At 47.0% G+C, this 21,551-nt stretch overlaps 2 protein-coding genes across 4 annotated transcripts in view; both read right to left on the bottom strand.

Moving 5' to 3' along the window:
• LOC135830035 (uncharacterized) overlaps window positions 1-21,551 on the bottom strand; it is a 32,343-nt gene that overhangs the window by 2,477 nt on the left and 8,315 nt on the right. The window lies entirely within an intron of this gene.
• LOC135830055 (TNF receptor-associated factor 5-like) lies at window positions 12,199-20,427 on the bottom strand. Of its 3 annotated transcripts, none has more exons than XM_065342438.1 (10): window positions 20,215-20,427; window positions 18,552-19,032; window positions 17,924-18,074; window positions 17,191-17,355; window positions 16,769-16,918; window positions 16,273-16,456; window positions 15,556-15,725; window positions 14,870-15,034; window positions 14,018-14,303; window positions 12,199-13,360 (listed from the first exon to the last, which is right to left on the bottom strand). In XM_065342438.1, exons 1-10 carry the CDS (start codon window positions 20,225-20,227, stop codon window positions 13,239-13,241), a joined length of 1,887 nt encoding a protein of 628 aa, XP_065198510.1. In that variant the 5' UTR covers window positions 20,228-20,427; the 3' UTR covers window positions 12,199-13,238. The 3 variants fall into 3 exon arrangements, with proteins under 3 accessions (XP_065198510.1, XP_065198511.1, XP_065198512.1); XM_065342439.1 differs by lacking the exon at window positions 20,215-20,427 and adding an exon at window positions 19,311-19,624; XM_065342440.1 differs by lacking the exon at window positions 20,215-20,427 and adding an exon at window positions 17,571-17,616 and having other exon boundaries at window positions 18,552-18,693.

Here is a 21,551-nt window from a genome sequence, read left to right as displayed (position 1 = left end):
TGGGCGAACCTGAGCGGTACGACGCTGTCGAATTGGGCCTGAATTTGCCCTGAACCAGCCGCTATCGAAGTAAAATTAGGTGTTTTGAAGACCACACGGGAACACTGCGGCCATGTCTTCTTTCCTGCGTCGTTTGTTTGAAAATCGGAGTGTTTTTGAGCTCGTAGTTTCGTCTTCGTTGTGAAATGGCCGTGCGTACATTCTCCTTGGAATTACCAAAGTCACACCCCGTTTCTTACATTACCAGGAGTTTTGCCGGCAGCCACGATAGTTTTTATCCCTGCTTCCATACATCCTTTCATTGAATAGCCAAACGAAACTTTGTGGCGCGCCTTAGTTTTTTGTGGCGCGGGGGTCTCAAGTTTGTCACTTCGAGTTGTACACAACAGCCACATCATCTCAAAGGACCAAAAACACCAAGTGAGCAAAGTATTTCAACGTTGCGATTTTGCCTGACCTACTGTGAAGATGGAGACTTCTACTCGGTAGCAGATACTCGTATCAATAAGCTGGGAGGGAGAGCGTGACGAGTAAAATGTTGGGATGAAAAGAGCCACATTCTCTCTCGGAAAAGTCGTCGTTCTCACACACGTACACTTGCTCTACCCAGATCTGCCAGAAGGCTAGATTTTGCATGCACGTGCGAGATTCGCATCCGCCGCGCACATAGCCAGAGTCGAAATATTTGTACTCTCGGATTTGCCGCCATCTTGACGAGTGGCCGCTGCGAAACACCCGTGCACATGGTACACGCACGTAAAGTACACACGGATTACGTGGGACTAAACCTCCCTAATATCCTTGTCAGTTTTGTGCCTTGTCGCACTATCTGACTGTATATTAAATCATTACCTCTAGTGGACTCTTAGTTTTTTTTCTTTTTTCTCTTAGTCCTAACTAGTAACTACAATGTAATTACTTACACAATGTACTTGTAGGTCCTTTTCTCTTTATATACATGAACTATTATTTAAAATCTTGTAGGACGCATCACGCAGCTTCATAAGTAAAAATGGGTTGTGAGCAACACTGGCTCACACTCAAATCACGGCTTTTCACCAGAAAAATATTATAATATTTCAACGTTTCGGTCATGAAATAACCATCATCAAGAATGAAGTGGGCACACCGGTTAGGATGGGTTAATAAATGAGGAGCGCTGCGAACTGATAACAAATCACACCTGCATGCACTATGACGAGAGAGAGAGAACAAAAGGACAAAACATCACCAAAAAAAACAGGTATAGAAATAACGCAATACGCGAAAACTCTAAATATGGCACATTACAGGCAACAAACAGAATGTACATGTGCACTAGGTGCGTGCAGACATGTAATTGCAGGCGCTAGCAACAACAGCAGTAGTAACAGTTCACTAGTGCAAGGGGTGCAAAACCACCACTATCCAGGAAGAGCGAGTATCAGGGCCAGAAATATGTACAAGGCAGTACTTCACCAGAGACTTCACAGGAGGACCCACCCTGCGTTATTGTTTATGCTGGGGCTCGTGTCGCGAATTTGTATTGCTTCGCGTATTCTCCTCCTGGCCCGATCCGACTCAGTGGCAAGGACGCGAACCTCTGTGAATGCCGACTCGCCAAGCGGCAGTACTTCGCCGCCATGGTGAAGTCGGTAGTGCTCGCCCAGGGCTTTTCTAGACGTCTTGTTGCGTGAGTTATCATTGTGTTCTTTTGTTTGCGTTGCTACACTACGGCCAGTCTCTCCAACATACTTCTCCGAGCACTTGCAGGTCAGACGATAAACCACGTTGCGTCTTGTGCATTCTACCTCGCTCGATTGGCACTTCCTGGATAGTGGTGGTTTTGCACCCCTTGCACTAGTGAACTGTTACTACTACTGTTGTTGCTAGCGCCTGCAATTACATGTCTGCACGCACCTAGTGCACATGTACATTCTTTTTGTTGCCTGTACCTGTGCCATATTTAGAGTTTTCACGTATTGCGTTATTTCTATACCTGTTTTTTTGGTGATGTTTTGTCCTTTTGTTCTCTCTCTCTCGTCATAGTGCATGCAGGTGTGATTTGTTATCAGTTCGCAGCGCTCCTCATTTATTAACCCATCCTAACCGGTGTGCCCACTTCATTCCTGATGATGGTTATTTCATGACCGAAACGTTGAAATATAATATTTTTCTGGTGAAAAGCAGTGATTTGAGTGTGAGCCAGTGTTGCTCCCAACCCATTTGAACTATTATTGTTGTGTCAATGACTATAAACGCCAATATCGCAGCACAGTGGCCTTGCACCCCCTGACGCCAGGCATGCGCTATCAACTCCCTTTGTTCCGCTCAAGTGCACTCTGGATTTACGCGCTCGATTCAGCGCTTGTGACAATAATGGACATTTTACAGCGCCTCCACCCAGCAGCCTCTCCCCTTCACACTTCACGTTTTCTTTTTGTGCGCCTTGCTGTGTGGCTGTGTGTATCTTTAGTGAACCTGACAGCCCTGCTTCAGTAAGATATGTTGCCTGATGATTGATACCTCAAGAAACTCGGAATAGCAACAGATTATGTTTTCTTGGTGAAGACCACTTCCATTATGTACTAGCTCCAATGCACCCCAGCACTGTCGAGCCCTCTTTGCCGTGGACGGGACCACTTCCCCCTATCTATTGACGTATTGTTTCCTATTCTTCAGTCCGCGAAACCACAAAACCACACAAGCCGAAAACCAGTTTAAACGGAGCCATGATGCGCTTTTAGCAGGGCAAAGAACTGAAGGTGACTGGGCTCGGAACGGAGATGAGGTGGTAGCTGGTTCCACACGGCTGTGCATTGTCATAATGACATACGGAACAGGACTTACCAGTATCCTTGAGCTAGCTAGAGTGGCTCAGTTTGGGTCGGAAGCAGTGGCAGAAATCGCTTTTCTCCTTGACCTTACACCTGTTGCAGTAACAATGACTTCTAAGTTCTAGTTAGGATCTTTCGTTCGCAATTGACCTGCAAAGGCTACACTGCACAGTCATGTCAATCGTAGCATGTGCCAAAACTCTAAGGAGAAGAGAAACCACCTTCTGCACAGAGGGAAAGACACTTTTTTCTTTTTTTCTTCTTCATTTTTAAGGTAGTGCACATGCCCAAGGAGCAAAAGGAAAGAAGAAAGGAAAGAAACACAACGCAAAAACATTCTGCAACGAGGTGTTATGGGAGCTATAGAGAGCAACGTACAGTTCAGTGGGGGTGATAACTAGGTGATCGTTTTGGGACTGGAGAATGCAATAATGTCACACTTAGGCATGGAATGCTGTCGCCCACAACCAACCCTGGCGCATCAGGTGCTGGCATTTTGCGTGACTTGAAGGCCTGCATTCCCTTCGATACAGGAGGCACCTGGATGACTTGCTCAGGAATGTCGTTCCATGCTGCAATGGGGGTGTAGAAGAATGACCTCCTCATGTAGTTCGGTGCTGCCCGAGCAAGTGGCCATTGCATCTGGAAAGGGTGGGGAGAAGGTAGTTGTCGGCGGGTTCTAGGAGTAGGTGCAGGCTCTGAAGGTGGCGAGGAGGGTTGTAAGCTGGGAGGAGGTTTGTCAGCTGGGAGGAGGGTTGTGAGCTGGGAGGAGGGTTGTCAGCTGGGGTGGACCCTCAATGTAGTGTAACCTGTATATATACGCAAGCTCTGAGACTGCCCGACTGAGCTGCAAGCCCTGAGACTGCCCGACTGAGCTGCAAGCCCTGAGACTGCCCGACTGAGCAGCAAGCTCTGAAGGATCATGCCAGGTCCGAGGATCCGCTTTACCTTCTCCTGCACCCTGCATAGTGTGATAGGTGGGATTGGGCTGCACACATGGTTGCCAGGGAAGCGTACTCCAAGATGGGCCGAATGAACCCCTTATACACTGCAAGGCGGCCCTCATGACCCAGACGCCAGGCAGCACGGCGCAAGAATCCCAGGCGCTGCCTGTCCTTGACAGCGACAACATGGTTATGGCGCCGGAACCGGAGCTTGGAGTCGAATGTAACTCCAAGCAGCTCAAGGTGGTCCGAGTCCGGAAGCTAGCACTGAACAGTTTCGTGATGGGAGCTGCATTTCATTTCGAGCTGCATTTCGAGGAGGGATGCTTTTACAGGCACTCAGCCTTCTCTGTTGAGGTGTGGCACTCAGTCCTTGCCATGGCTGTCGACTAGCAGAAAAACACTAGCGGAGTTGCGTGTAGCGCCAGTGGCTTTCTTCATGTTTGTCCACCTCTGTTTGTCACAGTGACTGGCAGCTGAGCGGGTGGCGCAGTCGATTGACGCTAAGCTTATGGGCGCTCTGCTGTGTGTGGACAGCTCGGTTGACAGAAGCAATGAAGGAGGCCTTGAGGTCATCCCGGTGCGGGTTCTGCCTCGCTCCACTTCCTACACTGCTTCCCCTTTGCCTCTTCAGCAATGGCGCACTCTGGAGTCCACCAGTGAGGGTCAGAGGAACGAGTGGTGAAGACTTTGGTGGGGATGTACTGGTCCATGCCTTGCAGGATGGCCGAGGTTATTCGCTCGCAATACAGTAGGATCGTCTGACAATATCGACTGCCAGTCGTGCCCGCGGTAAAACGCCCTAAGTCTGTTCCAGTCAGATTTACATGTACTTATTTTCTCACAGAGGAGTTGAAGTTTTGTGGACAACTTGGGACAAATATTCATTGTGTTTATTTTGCCCGTAAAAGAGGCTGTACAAGCTATTTTCCTTGACCTCGAACCTCTTAGAAAGGGTTCCTGACTCACGACTGCCACGCCGAGCACACAAGAAAGAGAGAAACCTATTCTTCACCTCTTCTTTACCTCTTTTTATTGAAAGCTCTTCTTCACAATATTACTTATTAGTCAATGCGTACATGTACATGTACATGTACATGTACATGTAGCTACATGCTGTCTGATGTCTGTGATGAGGGTCTCACACGAAACTCCGAGTAACGGTGGAAAAGGATTTGTTTGCTTCATTGCATATGCTGTGTGATCATTGTATACCTGGCTCTGTACACCGGACATACAATGTAGAGCACTACAGTGTTAGCTGCCTGAGGGGTACAGTCAGTACTGCATGACTGTATACATGAACATGTAGCCTTGTTGTACATGTAGGTGCTGATAGGCCCACTCAGTACAGCCTGCAGGGTAGACCTTGTTCTTGTAGACGCACAACCCTGGACCGTGGGCGCAAAGAATAATACACTAGAAAAAATAATGATACACTAGAAAAAAAATACACTAGAATATTGTTATGTACAGTATTAAAAGTTAATATTTTATGACTTGGGGCTCCCCGCGTACTAGTTTGTACGTGAAGTGTGTGGGTACGGTGAGGGCTGCGTCCCACCCGCCTGTGTGGATTCACAGGAAGTGTGAGTTACGAAGTCTGAAGAAAACGTTGAACGGTCTCTGCTGGGATGACGACTACACCATAGCTCAGTGGTTAGAGCATCGTTGGCTACAAGCGAGGGTCCCTGGTTCGAGTCCTGGTGGTGACAGTCAATTTTTTCTTCAGACTTTTCCCGTTTGTCTCTTTCCCTCAAAACCAGTTAATATTTTATGACTTGGGGCTCCCCGCGTACTAGTTTGTACGTGAAGTGTGTGGGTACTGTGAGGGCTGCGTCCCACCCGCCTGTGTGGATTCACAGGAAGTGTGAGTTACGAAGTCTGAAGAAAACGTTGAATGGTCTCTGCTTGGATGACGACTACACCATAGCTCAGTGGTTAGAGCATCGTTGGCTACAAGCGAGGGTCCCTGGTTCGAGTCCTGGTGGTGACAGTCAATTTTTTCTTCAGACTTTTCCCGTTTGTCTCTTTCCCTCAAAACCAGTTAATACAGAATTATTACTATTAATATAGCTACATGTATGAATAGGATGAAGGCCGCAGACATCACGCAACTACGTTACTTGTTTGACATGTATTACTGTGTATTTTATAACAAAAATATTATTGAAAATCCAGAATCGATTTTCTCGTTCCTATCATCAGTGGGAAAAACGGAACTAAGGATACAACCAAAGAAACTGAAGTTAAGTACTGTAAATAGAAAGGTGTTAGAAATAACATCAAGATACAAGTGCAATAAAACCACTAGAGGAAACGCAAAAAAGGGTAACAAGATTACATAACCAAAGGCGAGAAGGCACTGAACGAAGTGTCAACCTACGAATACAACTTCAGTGCAACAATGTGCTCTTTCTGCTTACACAAAACAGGCTTATGAATACGTATACAAACTGCCTCTAGGACTTTCAACTGTTGGACATAACGCGCACGACACAGTACAGAAAAATGAGAGTCATCGATCATACACACCAAGTCTGTACCACTTGAATTCCGGCCAGACAGTTACTGTCTGGCCTGAATTCAAGTGGTGTTGAATTCCGGCCAGACAGTTACTGTCTGGCCTGAATTCAAGTGGTACAGTCATGACGATGTCTGACTGTCAAGTGCGGCTTTCAGATGACTTACCGCACGTGATGAGGCTGCAAGCCTGCAACGCGTGCGCTAGCTGGCGCTAGCGGCACTAATGCACTGTCGATACTGTCTATGTGTACGTGTAGCTTTCCAGTGAGTTTCTTCATGTACATGTTGAATTTGAAGTATGGAGACCGTCAGTCAGTCAGTCACTCAGTCACTCAGTCAGTCTAATAGTACCGTACCGTCTATGCTCGTTTCTACACTGTACCTGCAATGCGCGAAATCGCACGCACAGACAACAATCAACATCGTTACATGGGTTGAGCTGCACTTTTAATTTAAATGTTTACTGCACACACAGCATCACAATAATAGACAACGCTATAATTACAAATGCACAACCTTATCTCGAAAAGTAAACTTAGTTGATGCAGTCGGATGCAACTTGCAAGTGGTCTTAGTTGATGCAGTCGGATGCGACTTGCAGTCGGACGCTAGTGGTGGCGTTGCTACACAATGTACATGTACATGACTGATCAGTCAGGTTCGGTCTCATTTTCTCCGTGCTGCGCTGATGAGTCCACGAAGGACGAAGCCGTTCTGTCCGCAGATTGAGCAATTATGACTAATTACTTAGGTACATGTACCTGTTCACTGTACATGTACATGTACATGTATACACAATGCTGGCAAGTGAAATCAGATCCCCTTGCCTGTGATACCGGCGCCAAGGGGGTCGGATTTCACTTGCCAGTACTGTACAGGTGCATGTATGTGGGCTGTGCCCTTCCATAATGACAAACGGAATACATATACGTCGATATCACGTAATTTAATAGGCTAGTTTGCCTGTTTGTTTTTCGACTCTAGATTCACAAACAACAACAAACGGAATACGTGTAGGACTTACATGTACCAGTGTCCTTGAACTAGCTTGGTTGGCCCTGGCCTGGGTTTTTCGCCAGTATTGGCAGCAATCGATACGCAGCTCCTTGATCTTATACAATGTACCTATTGCAGTAACACTGACAGTGACCTCTAGATCTACATGTAAGTTCTACATGTAGCTAGGATCTTAGCTTCGTTCGCAATTGACCTGCTGCAAAGGCTACAGCGTACATGTGCTTGTAGATGGTAGCATGTGCCAAAACTCGTCAAGAGAAGAGAGACCACGTACTACTGTGCAGAGAGAAAAAAAGAAAATACCGTATGGCTAGTAGAGCTAGAGCTTTCAGTGCCGTTCGTGATCGGGAATCCGAGAGTGGAGACTCTCAGCAGAAGGGGAATGGGGTGCCATGTGAAGAATCTAGCCGACAAGCGAATCTAGCCAACGTGCTCTGTGGCTGTCACTTTCAGCTGTCATTACTGCACTCGTCGGTTCCCAGTCGGCTTTTCTGTGGCTTTTAGTACAGATCGGGGAGTACCTGATATTGTACAACTCCCTTCTGATCTGGTACAGAAGCTTCGAAGACGCAGGCGTTGCAATTATGTGACTGTCAGAGTCATGTACATGCACTATGTACTACATGTACATGTACATGTAGTACATAGTACATACATGGACATGTACATGTCCTGACTCCTAGTCCTACTGTCCTAGTGCAGTGGTGAACTGGTGACCACGGCTAGGCTGTCAAGAAGCGGCAACTAGAAAGATGGCGTTGGTTCGAGATGGCATGGTAACCGCGCACGTGCCGTGGTCCGTGACTTGCTCATGAATGCACGCAAATGCAAGTCACAAACTCCCAAAGATCGTCTTTGCATTTGGAGAAAATATCTTCGACTCTTGTTGGAGGTTATCGAGGTTTGCCTAATCTTTACTAGATTGCGATGCCGGTATATCCTCTCAATAATTAGAACAAAGAGAGCTGATGATCGCTTCATTGCTGAGTAGAAGTAACCATCAAGTCCTCAGTACAGTGCCAAAGTCAGACGACTGCAATTCCACAACGCTCATTTCACGATGATGGAAACAATAAGCGTGTAGTACACACTTGGACCATTCGGTCGTCCCTATTCTAGCCACTAGTCGGCCCAGCAAGCAGATACTGACCATTACGATAAGAACACTGCGTGAACGAGGGCTCGCCGAGCAAATACAATTCAAGACGTGCCTCCAGTCAAGAATTAGGGTCTTACTCGAGAACTTCACAAATACAGGCCTAGGCACCGCACAAAACGGATATATGTACATGTAGATGGCACGAACAAAAGACAAATAGGCTAGACAAAGTCTGCAGAACCAGCTACGAAGTGCGGAGGGGGCTGCTGGTGCCTGTTTACGGCTCCATTGTGTTCGCAAGCACATACATGTAGATGTAAACTGAGGCTGTGCAGTGATTGTACCGCTTATGGCGTTGCCGTGTCGTCTGGGTGGGCTCGGTTTGATTAACCCTGTGTCCATATGCCAACAATACGAATCGTGGGTTCGGATGACCAACCCTCTGTCTCGGAAAATCTTGTCAAGGGATGGCTCCATCGGTGACTCGGTAGTATTAATCAGGTCGGCCAAGAGAGACGCCAGGGCATCTTCTCGACGTCATCAGAAACTGGAATTCGACGCGATATCGGGCAGTGCGTCGGAGTCGCTACGACATGTCATTGACGTCGCGAAGGAGAAAGGGTCATCGAGCTGGCTGACGTGCCGTCCGCTTAAGAAGTATCATTTTAATTTATCAAAGGGAGAGTTCTGGGACGGACTCTGCCTCCGTTACGGATGGACGCCGGCCAGGGTACCGTCACACTGCTCCTGCGGCCAAGAGGCAACTGTCGCGCATTCCCTGTCGTGCCCCTATGGAGGGTTTCCCTCCATTAGACACTATGGTATTCGGGACGTCACGGCCCAGTTGTCGGATGAGGTGTACACCAGTGTGTCCATCGAGCCCTTGCTGCTACCGCTGAAGGGGGAGCGTCTTCCCTACCAGACTGCGAATGTGGAGGACCGTGCCCGGTTGGATGTCGCTGCCAATGGTTTGTGGGGCAGTCGTTTTGAGCGTACACTTATTGATATACGGGTTTTTAACCCTCACTCACGCTCAAATCGATCTGCACCACATACTTTTGTGTATCAGCGACACGAAAAAGAAACGAGAAGGCACTATGAGGAGCGTGTGAGGCAGGTTGAGCAAGCCTCCTTTGTTCCGGCGGTCATGTTAGCCAGTGGCGGAATGGGTCCAGCGTCAACAGCACTGTATAAACGCATTGCTCATCTGTTGGCTGAGAAGAGGGGTGAGCACTATTCTCATGTTATGGCATTTGTTAGATGCAGGATTTCCTTCAGCCTTTTGAAATCCTGTATCATGTGCATTCGCGGTTGTAGGCGTATAAATTTTAGTTTGGAATTTGCACCCTCCTGCGGAGCCCACGCTGCTTTGGCAGTGGCGGAGGCTCGCTTGCCGACGTAACCGTCGGAGACCATCATGAACAATGGACTGACTAATTATTCACTTGTCCTGTCTTTCTAAATAACAATGTTATTGCACATGTTCTTGGTTTAGTTTTTGTGCCTTTTTCGTACTTTGGAATTATTTGTTGTTTTTGACTGTTGATAGTAGATCTACATGACTTGTGTAAAAGAAATAATTAAAAAAAATGAAAAAGTGATTGTACCGAGAAACTTCTGTATGGTCCACTATGGAGCACAACGGTCACGACGGGCTGTCCGCTTTGGGTAGTGTTATCTCTTTCCTTCACCCTACACAGTGGGTCCATTGTTATTAGGCATCTGCCTGTTTTGGTTTTCTCCACTATAAATAAAAGAATAAAACAAACAATAAAAGAATACTACTATACTAGTTCATGGGTCGGTCACATTAAGGGAACAATCCTCAGATGATAAACCGGGAATAAACTTTTCTACTTTTAATCACGGCCACACTGGATACACACGATGAAAAAATCTCACTCACAGGAGCCATTTTTCTGGCACCATTCGCTGCTGGCAGTCTGTCAGCCCCGCTCCTTGGCCAGTGTTGCATCAGCACAGCTTCTGGAGTATCGCCCCACTTCATAACGCAATAAAAAAAACAAGGAAACTCAAAGAAATCCAGGGGAAGCCGCGGATGATTATAATCTTCGGCGGAAAAACAGGGCCTCGAGCTGATTTTCATCGCGCGGATCTCTCAAATATCCCGCTCAGAGGCAGATATCCATGGTAACGACGGATGTTTTTCAAATTTTCCCTCAGTGTGACCGGCCCATTAGGGCTCAAGATTATTTCAAGGAATGCACTGCGTACATGTACTTAAACAAAAGTTTGGACTCGGATGGAGAGCCAAGGATTAATTTTTAAGAAAGAAAATGGACCAAGGAACTACAAGGTACGCTATTTTGTGCACTAACACCACCAGTTACTTAACAATCAGCTCATGCGATAACATTGCACGACACTGACCGACGGTACTGACGTTCTACAACTAACTGGCTAACAGCTCTAGCACATCTTGGATGCGCACTCAAACAGCCTTCCAACTTGGAAGGTTCTAGGTTATAGAAATAACGTAAAGAGGGGAAGGTGAGCGCAACCAAGATAAGCGCGAGCTGAAAGTCTCAGCTGTGAAGGACGTTGGCGGATGTTCATGCATGTCGATGACGATACTGGCAAGACCACTGGACAATGCGGTCAAACCACGATTCAGGAACGCAAAGCAACATTCTACACAACGTGTGTGGCTAAAAAGACTCGACGATCAATAAAAGGGGAAGCTATGCGAACAAGAATCATGCAAAACCGAACGCCTCCTTAAAACAGCACTGTACTTCGACTATGACAATAATATTATTATTATTTGAAGGTTCTGCTGCATACAACTGTGGCACTTGGGGCCTACCGATGTCGGAGCTCGTGCGAATTGATTCGTTCCACAGGACCCAGTCACCCAGCTAAGGTAGTAAGGAGCATCATCCACATGCGGTACCCTAAACGAATTAGCAATGACACTCTGTATAAGCGCTGCGGAGCTGTCCCCATCAGCGAGATGATCACAAGGCAGCGCTACAGTCTCGCTGGCCATATCTTTCGTTTGGCCCCAACTGCTCCTCCACAGTTGGCAGTGGATATGTATCTTCGCCTGGCCAACGACGAGGGCACTGAACGCTTCAGGGGTCGACCTCGGACGACTTTGGTAACGGTCTTGCAGACGGAACTGTTATCATGGCATGGACTTACCCTCCACCAGCCACTAGATGTTGACGCAGTCCGCACAATGGCAGCGGACCGACAGGCATGGCGTGGAGCCCGCCCCACCTAACAGGACTGATTCCCGTGATCGACGTGATTCCGCCAGACATTTTTGCATATTCTATTTTATTTTATACTTTGGATGAAGTTTTCCATTAGTCCTATTGGTATTGTTGCTAACGGCTTTTGTTGACGTCACTTCTGTCATTTTATTGTATCGTATTACTGATTCTTCAGACATCAATCCTGAATGGCATAAGCGAAAGTGGCAATAATAATGCCGCCAACTTCACTTCTTTTCGACGAGAATCTGCCAATTTGTCCAGCAATATCTGTGCAGGGTGATCCTCGATCATACATGTACATTTAAAAAACAGCCAGTTTTCGTTCCTCGTGAGGTTGACGGTATGCAGTGTAATGATCACCGTGTCACTGTGGCTCTGAAGATTGTGTCGCTATTGGCTGGCTGTCGTGAAAACCGAGTTCGTTACTCACGAGGTGGGCTGTGCTTTCTTCGTGTGTCCCCTGGAGAGTTACTAGTACATTCACATGATACTGAACTCATGAGTCGAGTCCTGTACCTCAAAACTTCGGTACAGAAATTAATTACAACATCAGCTTCGGTGTACGCGTGCAAGCACTAAGGCTAAGCACTTTTCTTTTTACAACGCTTAGTAGGATATACATGTAGTGGACAGATGAAACGGTTGAGAGATGAAGTATGAATTATTAAATAATGGTCAAGAAATGAGAGTGGAACAATAGTTCGTGTGGGTAGTATTTTCACGCTGATGATAAGATAAGAAACTGGATGCTGGACGAAGAATTTGTACTATGTCATATGATACCGATCACTAGTGAACCGGTACGAAGGTGGATGAACGAGAATATAACAAGAAATAAATACTTGTGGAGAATATAATAAAAATTTTGAGTGAGAAAAATACGATTACGATTGTATTCTTTTGATGGTGATAGGTGTCAAGTGGATTACGATGTCGTACTTCCTGCTGGCTCAGCAGGCTTCTTGACCAACGTTACTAGTACGCCAGCGGTCAGTTTCCAGGCTAATAATTATAGCTACATGTAGGTATTTTTAAAGTTTGTTACTGCTGTTTTCTTTCCAGAAGCCAGTCTGGGCAGTTCCACAACCACATGCGGTACATGTCTTAGGCAGCGTGCAGACACAGTATGCTGTGTGTCGTTTTAACTTTAGTTGAAAGCAAGGGAATGGGAAAGTTGTAACCAGGCGTAGGGAGAGGTGAAAATTTAATAAATAAGGGATGCTAAAATAATGCACAAGTATAGTGGCGCCGCTACGACTTGAATGGCTATGGGGTATACATCTACATACATACATAGAGTATTGAGAGGTTAAGTGCAGAACACACGTTATGCCTGAGAGATAAATATTCATACATGGATACTAGCTTGCGCTGAGATTGAGCATTGAAATGTGTTTAAACTTGAAACCTGTTGTCACATTGATCGAAATAAATAGAAAGTACGGTATTAGGGGCTTGATTACTGCTTGGATAGCTGAGCTTGACGTTCTTCCTGAAATATTACCTTAGCTGACTCGACGATATCTCTACGTGGGTATTCCGAGAAAACGGGACTGAAAAAATACGATGGGCGAAGTGTCGGTACGCAATGTAACTATGACGTGAAGTGTTCCATTCCCGTTGTCTCCACTTTGATCTTCAAGAACATGGTGTCGTCTCGCAGGTACTGCTGGGCTGAACTGTTGAGCATCTGATGTGAGATGAAACAGGGGCAGCCTGGAGAAGACGTGACAAAATGCAGTAAATGCACATACACGCACAGGGTTAGGAGGGTAGCACATTGATCGCCAATCTACAGTTCTGGCAACTGAAATCCGACCCTTTAGCTATGCGTTCACATTCTAGCGGTCTCCATATTCGTAGTTTTACTATCCCGGGGTGTTGGGCTTTTGCGATGTGGGTCGGATTTCAGTTGCCAGCACTGTACCACCTACTCTAGTACAATCGTGTATCATTAGTCACAGGCGTGGAGTACAATACTCTTAGCATAGGTAGTTGAAAACTTCAGTTGCAGTTACAGTTTCCAGATCACCCTTTGCTGCGCATAACTTCTGCAGAGAAACGTCCCTGGACATCTTCTTAGATATGATCGGCATCTGGATTTCACACTTCCTATCTTTGAGCACAGTTACATGTACCGGTACTAGTAGTTTTAAACATTTTTATTTGAATGATTTCACTTGGGACTTGGCATATTGCAGGTATCTCCTGATGGTGAAAATGTACACTAGCCTAGTTGTTCAATATGCCCATAAATATTACACTGGCATCTCAAATGCTTCTTGCTCTCTTACAGGACATGATAAATGAATAACTTCTACATGTCAGTTGCCATGTCAAAATTTGTAAGAACTAATACCGCTATCTACGTACCTGATGCGACGTTGAGGCCACTGGTGGGTCTCTGGAAGCTGGAGCTGCTAATGTCCGGAGTGAATGTCTCGCTGACGTGATGCCTGGCTGGCGACTGATCCAGGAGGCTGAGCGTGACGCGGCGGTTGAAGGGCCACTGCAGAATGGCATCGTACTCGCCCGCCATGATCACGAAGAACAGCGACACGTACTTGCCGTGCCCTGCACCGTCTCCGTTCACGTAGAGCCTGGCGCATGCCTTGTAACCGTATCTACCTGCATAGAAAGGCTGGCTGTAGTGTGAGGTCTGCAGGAAAGAGAGAGAGAGAGAGAGAGAGTGTGTGAGAGAGAGAGCGAGAGCGAGAGAGACACAGAGAGAGAGAGAGAGAGAGAGAGAGAGAGAGAGAGAGAGAGAGAGAGAGAGAGAGAGAGAGAGTGAGTGAGTGAAAGAGAGAAAGAGTGTGTGTGTGTGTGTGTGTGTGTGTGTGTGTGCGAGAGAGGGAGAAGGAGAGAGCACAACAAAAAACATCCACAAGTATTTTTAGTCCACTGATTTAACTATCTCGTAATACGTAACTTGACGGCAAAGAGGAAAAGAAAATTCGGATCTCTGTTTCCAAGGCAATTTGTGAGTCGGGCTGGATGCTCACATGCGGAGTATCTGATACCACTAGGAAGTTATAGCTTATTCTAGCGTCTTTTTACATACATATGAGGCTTTTAAAAACGTTTTGAAAGTCACTGATAAAAGTAAAAAATATATTGACGGTTCGCGTCAGACAGGACTGGAGGCCGAGTTGTCCGCTTCCGTGGGAACGCCACAGACCTCATTGATAATGCACGAAACATGGATAGCGTTTAACTAGGCTTTACCTTAATTCCTCGCTTGGCCTCGTCCAGGAGCTTGGAAAAGTTGGGAATGCGCCAGATCAGGAATCCACCGTACGCTGTCGTCTCCAGCTCCATGACCCGCAGGTCTAGCTGATCGGTTTGCTTGGCGATCTCCTGGCAGACTGACTGCTGCTGACCACTGACAATCTTCACGCGCCGCAACGAAACAAATCACATACAAATGAAGCAACGTAAGACGACACGCATTCAACAATGCGAAATAGTGGTAGCGACCTTGGGGAGCTCCAGGCTGGGAGCAAAACCTTAGACTATGAATGACTTGTAAATGCACTATGTGTGTTGAAGCCTGATGCATAATTGCAGATTCCTGTAGGCGTAAACAAAAGCTCGGTCACTTCGTCATCTTCTTCGCAAAGTGCAGCCAGTACAACTCAGCCATGTCCCGCAATGCCTGCAGTAGGCATGCACAATGGCCATGTTTATGCAGAGACTGGACCACACGGGACACCTAGCCCGCATGGGGCACAGGGGCGCGTTCACCCCCCCCCCCTCCAAAAAGGTTCGACCTTCAATGTAGGTTCAGCATGCATATTTATAATGACCTTGAATGTCATGCACCAGCCATCCTATACATTATGCGGCCGTGCACACCCTCCCCCCCCCCCAAAAGGGGAACCCCTACGCCCCTGCTGGTCACGTGACTGTACCTTGGCTTCCGTCTGGCTGCGCATGGTCGTGTGCACGTCCATCTCCAGGTTGGAGACGCGGCGCTGCAGTTGCCCCTGGGCGCCCGACTGGCCCAGGTTCTGCGACGAGGTCTTCTGGCTCCTGACGTCCTCCGCCAAGCAATCCACACGCGCATCAAGCGCCTGCAAACCTGCAATGGAAACACAGACCATCACAATTTGAATACATAAGATATTCTGCTCCTAACTTTACTTCCTTTTCCGCTTCACCAGGTCCGTACTTCAAAGTAAAATCCCCGGGAGCAGATTTTAAATGCCTCATTGCTTGTTTATGATGCTGATTTCAGTCGCATGACCATGGTTACTTAAAAGTCAATTAAATTAATGGGACTTTCTGGTCTGTCACGTGATAAGTGATCAATTTTAAAGTAAATTATACAAAAAACAACGAGTCACGTGCTCAAGCAATCATTGTGTCATTTATTTGCTCATGAACATGCATAACAGTCCGCTTTAGTGACCGTGTGATGTACAGTGAACTGCGTGACCAACGACCTTGGTTAGAACAAGAAAGAATAACGACACAGTCCTTGGACCTAGTGACTATTAGACATCATGCGTTACCTTAACCCGATGACTACTGAGAAGTTGCAAATGACAACACTTTTCCCATGCAAGATCGAGGGTCAGTATTCACAAGTAACAGCTTGACTGTATACATTGTTTTATAAGACGTACCTCGCCTGACGTTGCTCTCCACCTTGGACTGAAGGCTGGCTATCTGCATCTGCTGGTGCTCGATGAGATCATCCTTGCGGCGCAGTTCCTGCTCCACGCCCTGCAACTTGCCGTGGAATGCTGCGAAGTGTGCCGCAGTGGCACTGGGCTCCACGCAATGGCGACCGAAGTCGGCACGTCGAATCTGAGCACACGAAACAGTACAATCCAGATATTGCATGGGTGTTCACGTGATTCTGCTACATTTGCACTGCCATACTTAACCCAATTTTAAAAAAACGTTGCAGCTGCTGTTGCCGAAATGCACCGTACGACCATCATGCGGCCCGAGACCGAGATCATAAAATTATCTTCGTCTACTTCAAGTGTACTGGAATCCCTTAGAGTGCACAGAATTGCAGCCTAGATTTGTCAGAAACTATAGATTGAGAGGGTGTTTTTGAATACTTCGAAGTAGTGTTTACATTCCCTGGATACCATGTTCATATGTACGTACCATCTGACCGCATCCCATACTGCAAGGTTCCTCTACCGCCTGGCACTCAGTGGAGAGGTGGGAGCGTAGTTGTCTCCTGGGTAGCCGCTTCTCGCAACCAGGGGACGTGCAGCTGATGATAGCCTCCTGGCAGTGCTCCTCGATGTGTATCTATGAGAGAGAGAGAGAGAGAAAGAGAGAGAACAAATGAGGAATTAGACCTCTACGGCAGTTTTGTTTAGCCTGAAAGCAGTTGCATGATGAGAGAGCAAGAGAGCAAGGAGAAGATGCCATACACTTAATAGCATCTATACAGGGTACAGGGACTTTCTATGCACTAGTATCCTTTCTACCTGAAAGCCCTTCGAAGCATAGCTGCATAGCCAACAGCAGTAGTACAGTATGGCGTAAGTGATTTCCAATGATGCAGTGGTCATACATACCTTCATCATAGCGTGTGGTATTGACTGGTTGCAGAACTTGCACACCGTGAGACGATGCGCACACTCCTTGGCCAAATGTTCGTCGAAATGCTGCCGCTCCACGGTATGCGGGCACCCTTTATTTGTGCAGGTGACCTTTTCAAACGGGCAAACCTTCAGATGATCCTATGAACACAGAATCAGAAAACAAAGCCCAATCATATCTCACTGTACATGTTCAAGGCAACGATTTGTTTATGCGCCTAACAAAAAGAAATCAAGATCTCCTTCAAGTGGGCCTTAAGTCAATTGCAATTACAGCAAAAACCTGGTTTAAACGATCACTCCACGGTGCAAGCAAAAGCGGAAACAAATGAGTTCATGGTGGATGGGTGCTTTACCTCAAGCTCGCGTAGCTTTCCCCTCCACTGGCGCTTGGCGAAGTTCCTGCACCGGACCGGGATACAGTCGTTCTTTTCTCACTCACAAATCAGTACTGCAAACATACTCCCACACACACACCACACACAAAAACACACACACACCTACACACACTCTCTCTCTTTCACACACACACACACACACACACACACACACACACACACACACTCATACACACACACACTCATCACAGAATAAACAACTGCGGGGGACAGCGACAGCAAGAATTGCAGCAAAAACCTGGTTTAAACGACCACCCCACGATGCAAGCAAAAGCGGAAACAAATGAGTTAATGGTGGATGGGTGCTTTACCTCAAGCTCGCGTAGCTTTCCCCTCCACTGGCACTTGGCGAAGTTCCTGCACCGGACCGGGATACAGTTGATCTCCCTCTCGCAGTGGCGGTCCCTGAACACCTCATCAAGGGGTTGACGGTCCTCAGGGCACCTGGGATCCGGCCCCTTCCTGAAACGTACACCAAACGAAGAACATGGTCAGTTGTTTGCCAAGTGAAGCATGCAAAAATCTGGTAAGAACCTCAGCTTAAAATCGTGTTGAAGGTTGGTATGTGCTTTATGCTTATGCACTGGAGAATCTTTCATCATCATACTGGTAATCTCCTTGCATTCACAAGCAAACACATGTCTAGATCTGGCAGTTCAGACTCAGGCATTGCTCACGCTACCTCAAAGAGAAATAAGCAACACGTATCTAGTCTATGGGGGCAACCTCTGTGTTTACCATCTCCCTGCCACCAGTTAACTGTTCATTTTTACATAGTACCAAAGCATGGATAGGTCGTCCATCAATACAATCAGGTTAGTAGTCATAGGGCAGGGAAATGAGGAGGGGGGGGGGGGGGTATCCTCAAGTTCTACATGCGTATGCAACTAACACCTCACCATCACCATGCTCAGTGATGAAGGATACATGTATATTTACCTTAGCACTAACTCGATACATGACTGGCAGAACCGGTGGCCACAGCTGGTTTGCACTGGCTTGCGCAGGATATGCAGACAGATAGGGCACATCAAGTTTGCTGCTACCTCTTCTTCGGCATCCGCCTGATACCCGCCAGTGAACTCCACAGTCGTAGCTCCGTTGCGCCCAAGCCGGTTCCGTGCCTGCTCGGGCAGTTGTCGTATGTCGTCCAATCCCTTGGCAAGGGTCCTGGCAAACTCCTCCTCAGAGCCGCTGCCCAGTGAGGAGGTTGGGCTGTCCTTCGCATTTGATGCGGCTCCCTTGCTGGTGAAATGCACTGCTCCGTGATCATCACCGTGCGCTTGGGAGCTGAACGACGAGGGTCTACTGGCTGCTGGCTTCTGGTATTCATATCTGCTTGTAGCATCCGAAGGGTCCGTATGTTCGCCATGAGTAGACATAGCACTTATTGAACGGCTATGCTGTGATGGGATTTCCCCTAAATAAAACACACACCACAGGTACAGCAAGGCAATACGTATTGTAGCGTATTTTCCTTCTGAGCAAGAGTGACTATGTACTGAATAGACTCTTTGACTTCCCTTAATTTTACGCATCCACTAGAATCATTTAGTCAGTTCTTGCTGGAGTATGGAAAAAGCCTTCAGCCAGTTCGGATGTGTTCCAAGCGCTAGCTCAAGTCGACTTACTGTGTGCACATGTACACGTAGATCTACGTCATGAATTGAAAATCAATGAACTCTTCGCCACATGTACCTTGAAAGTCGGTACACGTCCGACGATGAGAATGATTGCTCGGGAGGAGCAGCAGCAGCAGCACCCTGCAATGGGCGCTGTTTCTTTGCTTTTCTCAGCCTGGGAGTTGGTGCGTGTTTCAGACCATTCTCCGAGCTCTGTTCACTGGACTTCAACTTCGCGGAATGACGAAAAGCAATGCAACAACTAGCCTTTATAATGATCTTCAACAATCCCTGCTGCACTGGCCAACTACCGCAGTTTAGTTTGTCATTGTACAAATTACAATGTACCTGTCGAGGACAAGACAGGCGAGATTAGTAAACATGCATTCTACATCTACATTATTCTACAAAGTCATGTCGATGTACTGTACATTTGTAGCCAGTTCTGACCAGTCTAGGCGGTGAGAACAGGTGCTAGGTACAGACTCAGGACCTGTACTGACTACATTGTAGCCAGTTCAGACCAGTCTAGACTCTAGACTCTAGGCGGTGAGAACAGGTACAGTAATGGTCAGGACACGGATGTGCGTGTACTTCAATCAATGATTATGTAATAATTGCGAGTGTATGCCGCCTAGTATTGCCGTCCCCGCCAGTCGACCGCTTTTAGAAGCTGCTTGATCTGACGTTAGATCAAGAGGCTGGTTGTGTCATTATCAGCCCTGCGTTTTCTTTCCGTTTACGCAAAATCGCAGTTCACAGCACATTCCGTTAGTATACGTACAGGGCACGTCCGAACATGTACAGTGTATGTTGAGTCAAAGGGGAGCCTACACCGTACACGACGACGACCACGCGTTCTTTCACGACGTTTTGATGAATCGCATTTCTTCCCCTCTTCACATGTACATGACTGTACGTATTGTGTGACTCATGCACTGCCACCATCAATGCCAACGGAGACGCGAGATAGGACTTACCTTGAAGAAGCATGGTGTCGGTTGGTCAGAAATATAGGCAGTACTGCTGTTCAGACGTCCGGTCATCCACCGGTACTAATATTACTGACTACTAGTATCCTCGTGGTTCAGCTGATAATAATGATGGGATCGCGAATCGCCAGATTGATTCCAGGTCGTCCCGTTTACTTTGGGGATTTCGACAAACGAACTTCTTACTAAGACGGTAACTGGGGCATGTGTCCAGATCCACTCCCTTTTATCTTTTCTGAACAAGGGCATCGCCGTACATGTTCGGTAACTTAGTGCAGTGAAAGACTGGTTGGCACCGGTTGTGCAGAGCGCATACTGGCAGTGGCACGCTGACGGCCATGCATGCAGTACCAGTCAGTGATGACAGGCAGTGCATGCAGGTGAATGGAGTCTACACTGGAACAGTCGTACTCTAGTCTAGTCTGTAGTACTAGTATGGCCCTATGACTATGAGGCTATGGCCCAGTGTGATCAGTGAGTCAGTGGTCTGGTCTGTGTCAGTGTGTGAAGTGACGTGAGTCTGTGTTTGGTGTACGTGGAATCGTCCTGGATGCGTCTAGACTACTGAGAGTCTAGACTACATGTATCTGTAGTACATGTACTACCTCGCGATGAATGATGACATAATCTCTTGAAAACAGCGCGCGTGTCACGAATCATGATTCATGAAGAGATGATTGACTGATGATGAGGAATGAGGACAGCTGCCTTAGCCTGCCTGGCATGATGCACGCATTGCACGGACACGATACTACTACTACTACTGTACTAGTAGTAGTACTAACTAGGTACAGTCATGTACATGTAGGTGCTGGTACGCCCACTCAGTACAGGGTAGACCTGGTACCGCGTACTGGTAGACCGTACTACTAGTACTAGACGCATAACCTTGGATCGTGGGCGCAAAGAATACACTAGATTATGTCACAATATATGGCGTATGTAAAGAAGTGCCTCATCACCGTCACAATCGCATTGTCGTGTGATGTTTTATTTGTGTGCAGTACTCAAATGTCCTATACCGGAAGATTACATCACCATTTTTTGTGCTGCCTGGCGCCTCTGGCTCACGCCATAATGGATATGGCCATTAAGCCTGTACTAGTATGTACATGACATTTATGGTTCGAGTCCTGGTGGTGACAGTCAATTTTTTCTTCAGACTTTTCCCGTTTGTCTCTTTCCCTCAAACCAGTTAACATTTATTATTATTATTATTATTATTATTACCCAATGCTGTAGACAGCAAGCTGTTTCGGCCATAAAGGCCTCATCAGTACAGCTACGAGCTAAATAGGCCGAGCTACCAGCCATGGTGCAAAGGA

This window comes from Sycon ciliatum, chromosome 13 (genome assembly GCF_964019385.1).
Source record: "Sycon ciliatum chromosome 13, ocSycCili1.1, whole genome shotgun sequence".
NCBI lineage: Eukaryota > Metazoa > Porifera > Calcarea > Leucosolenida > Sycettidae > Sycon > Sycon ciliatum.
This window is presented reverse-complemented; position numbering and strand designations above follow the sequence as displayed.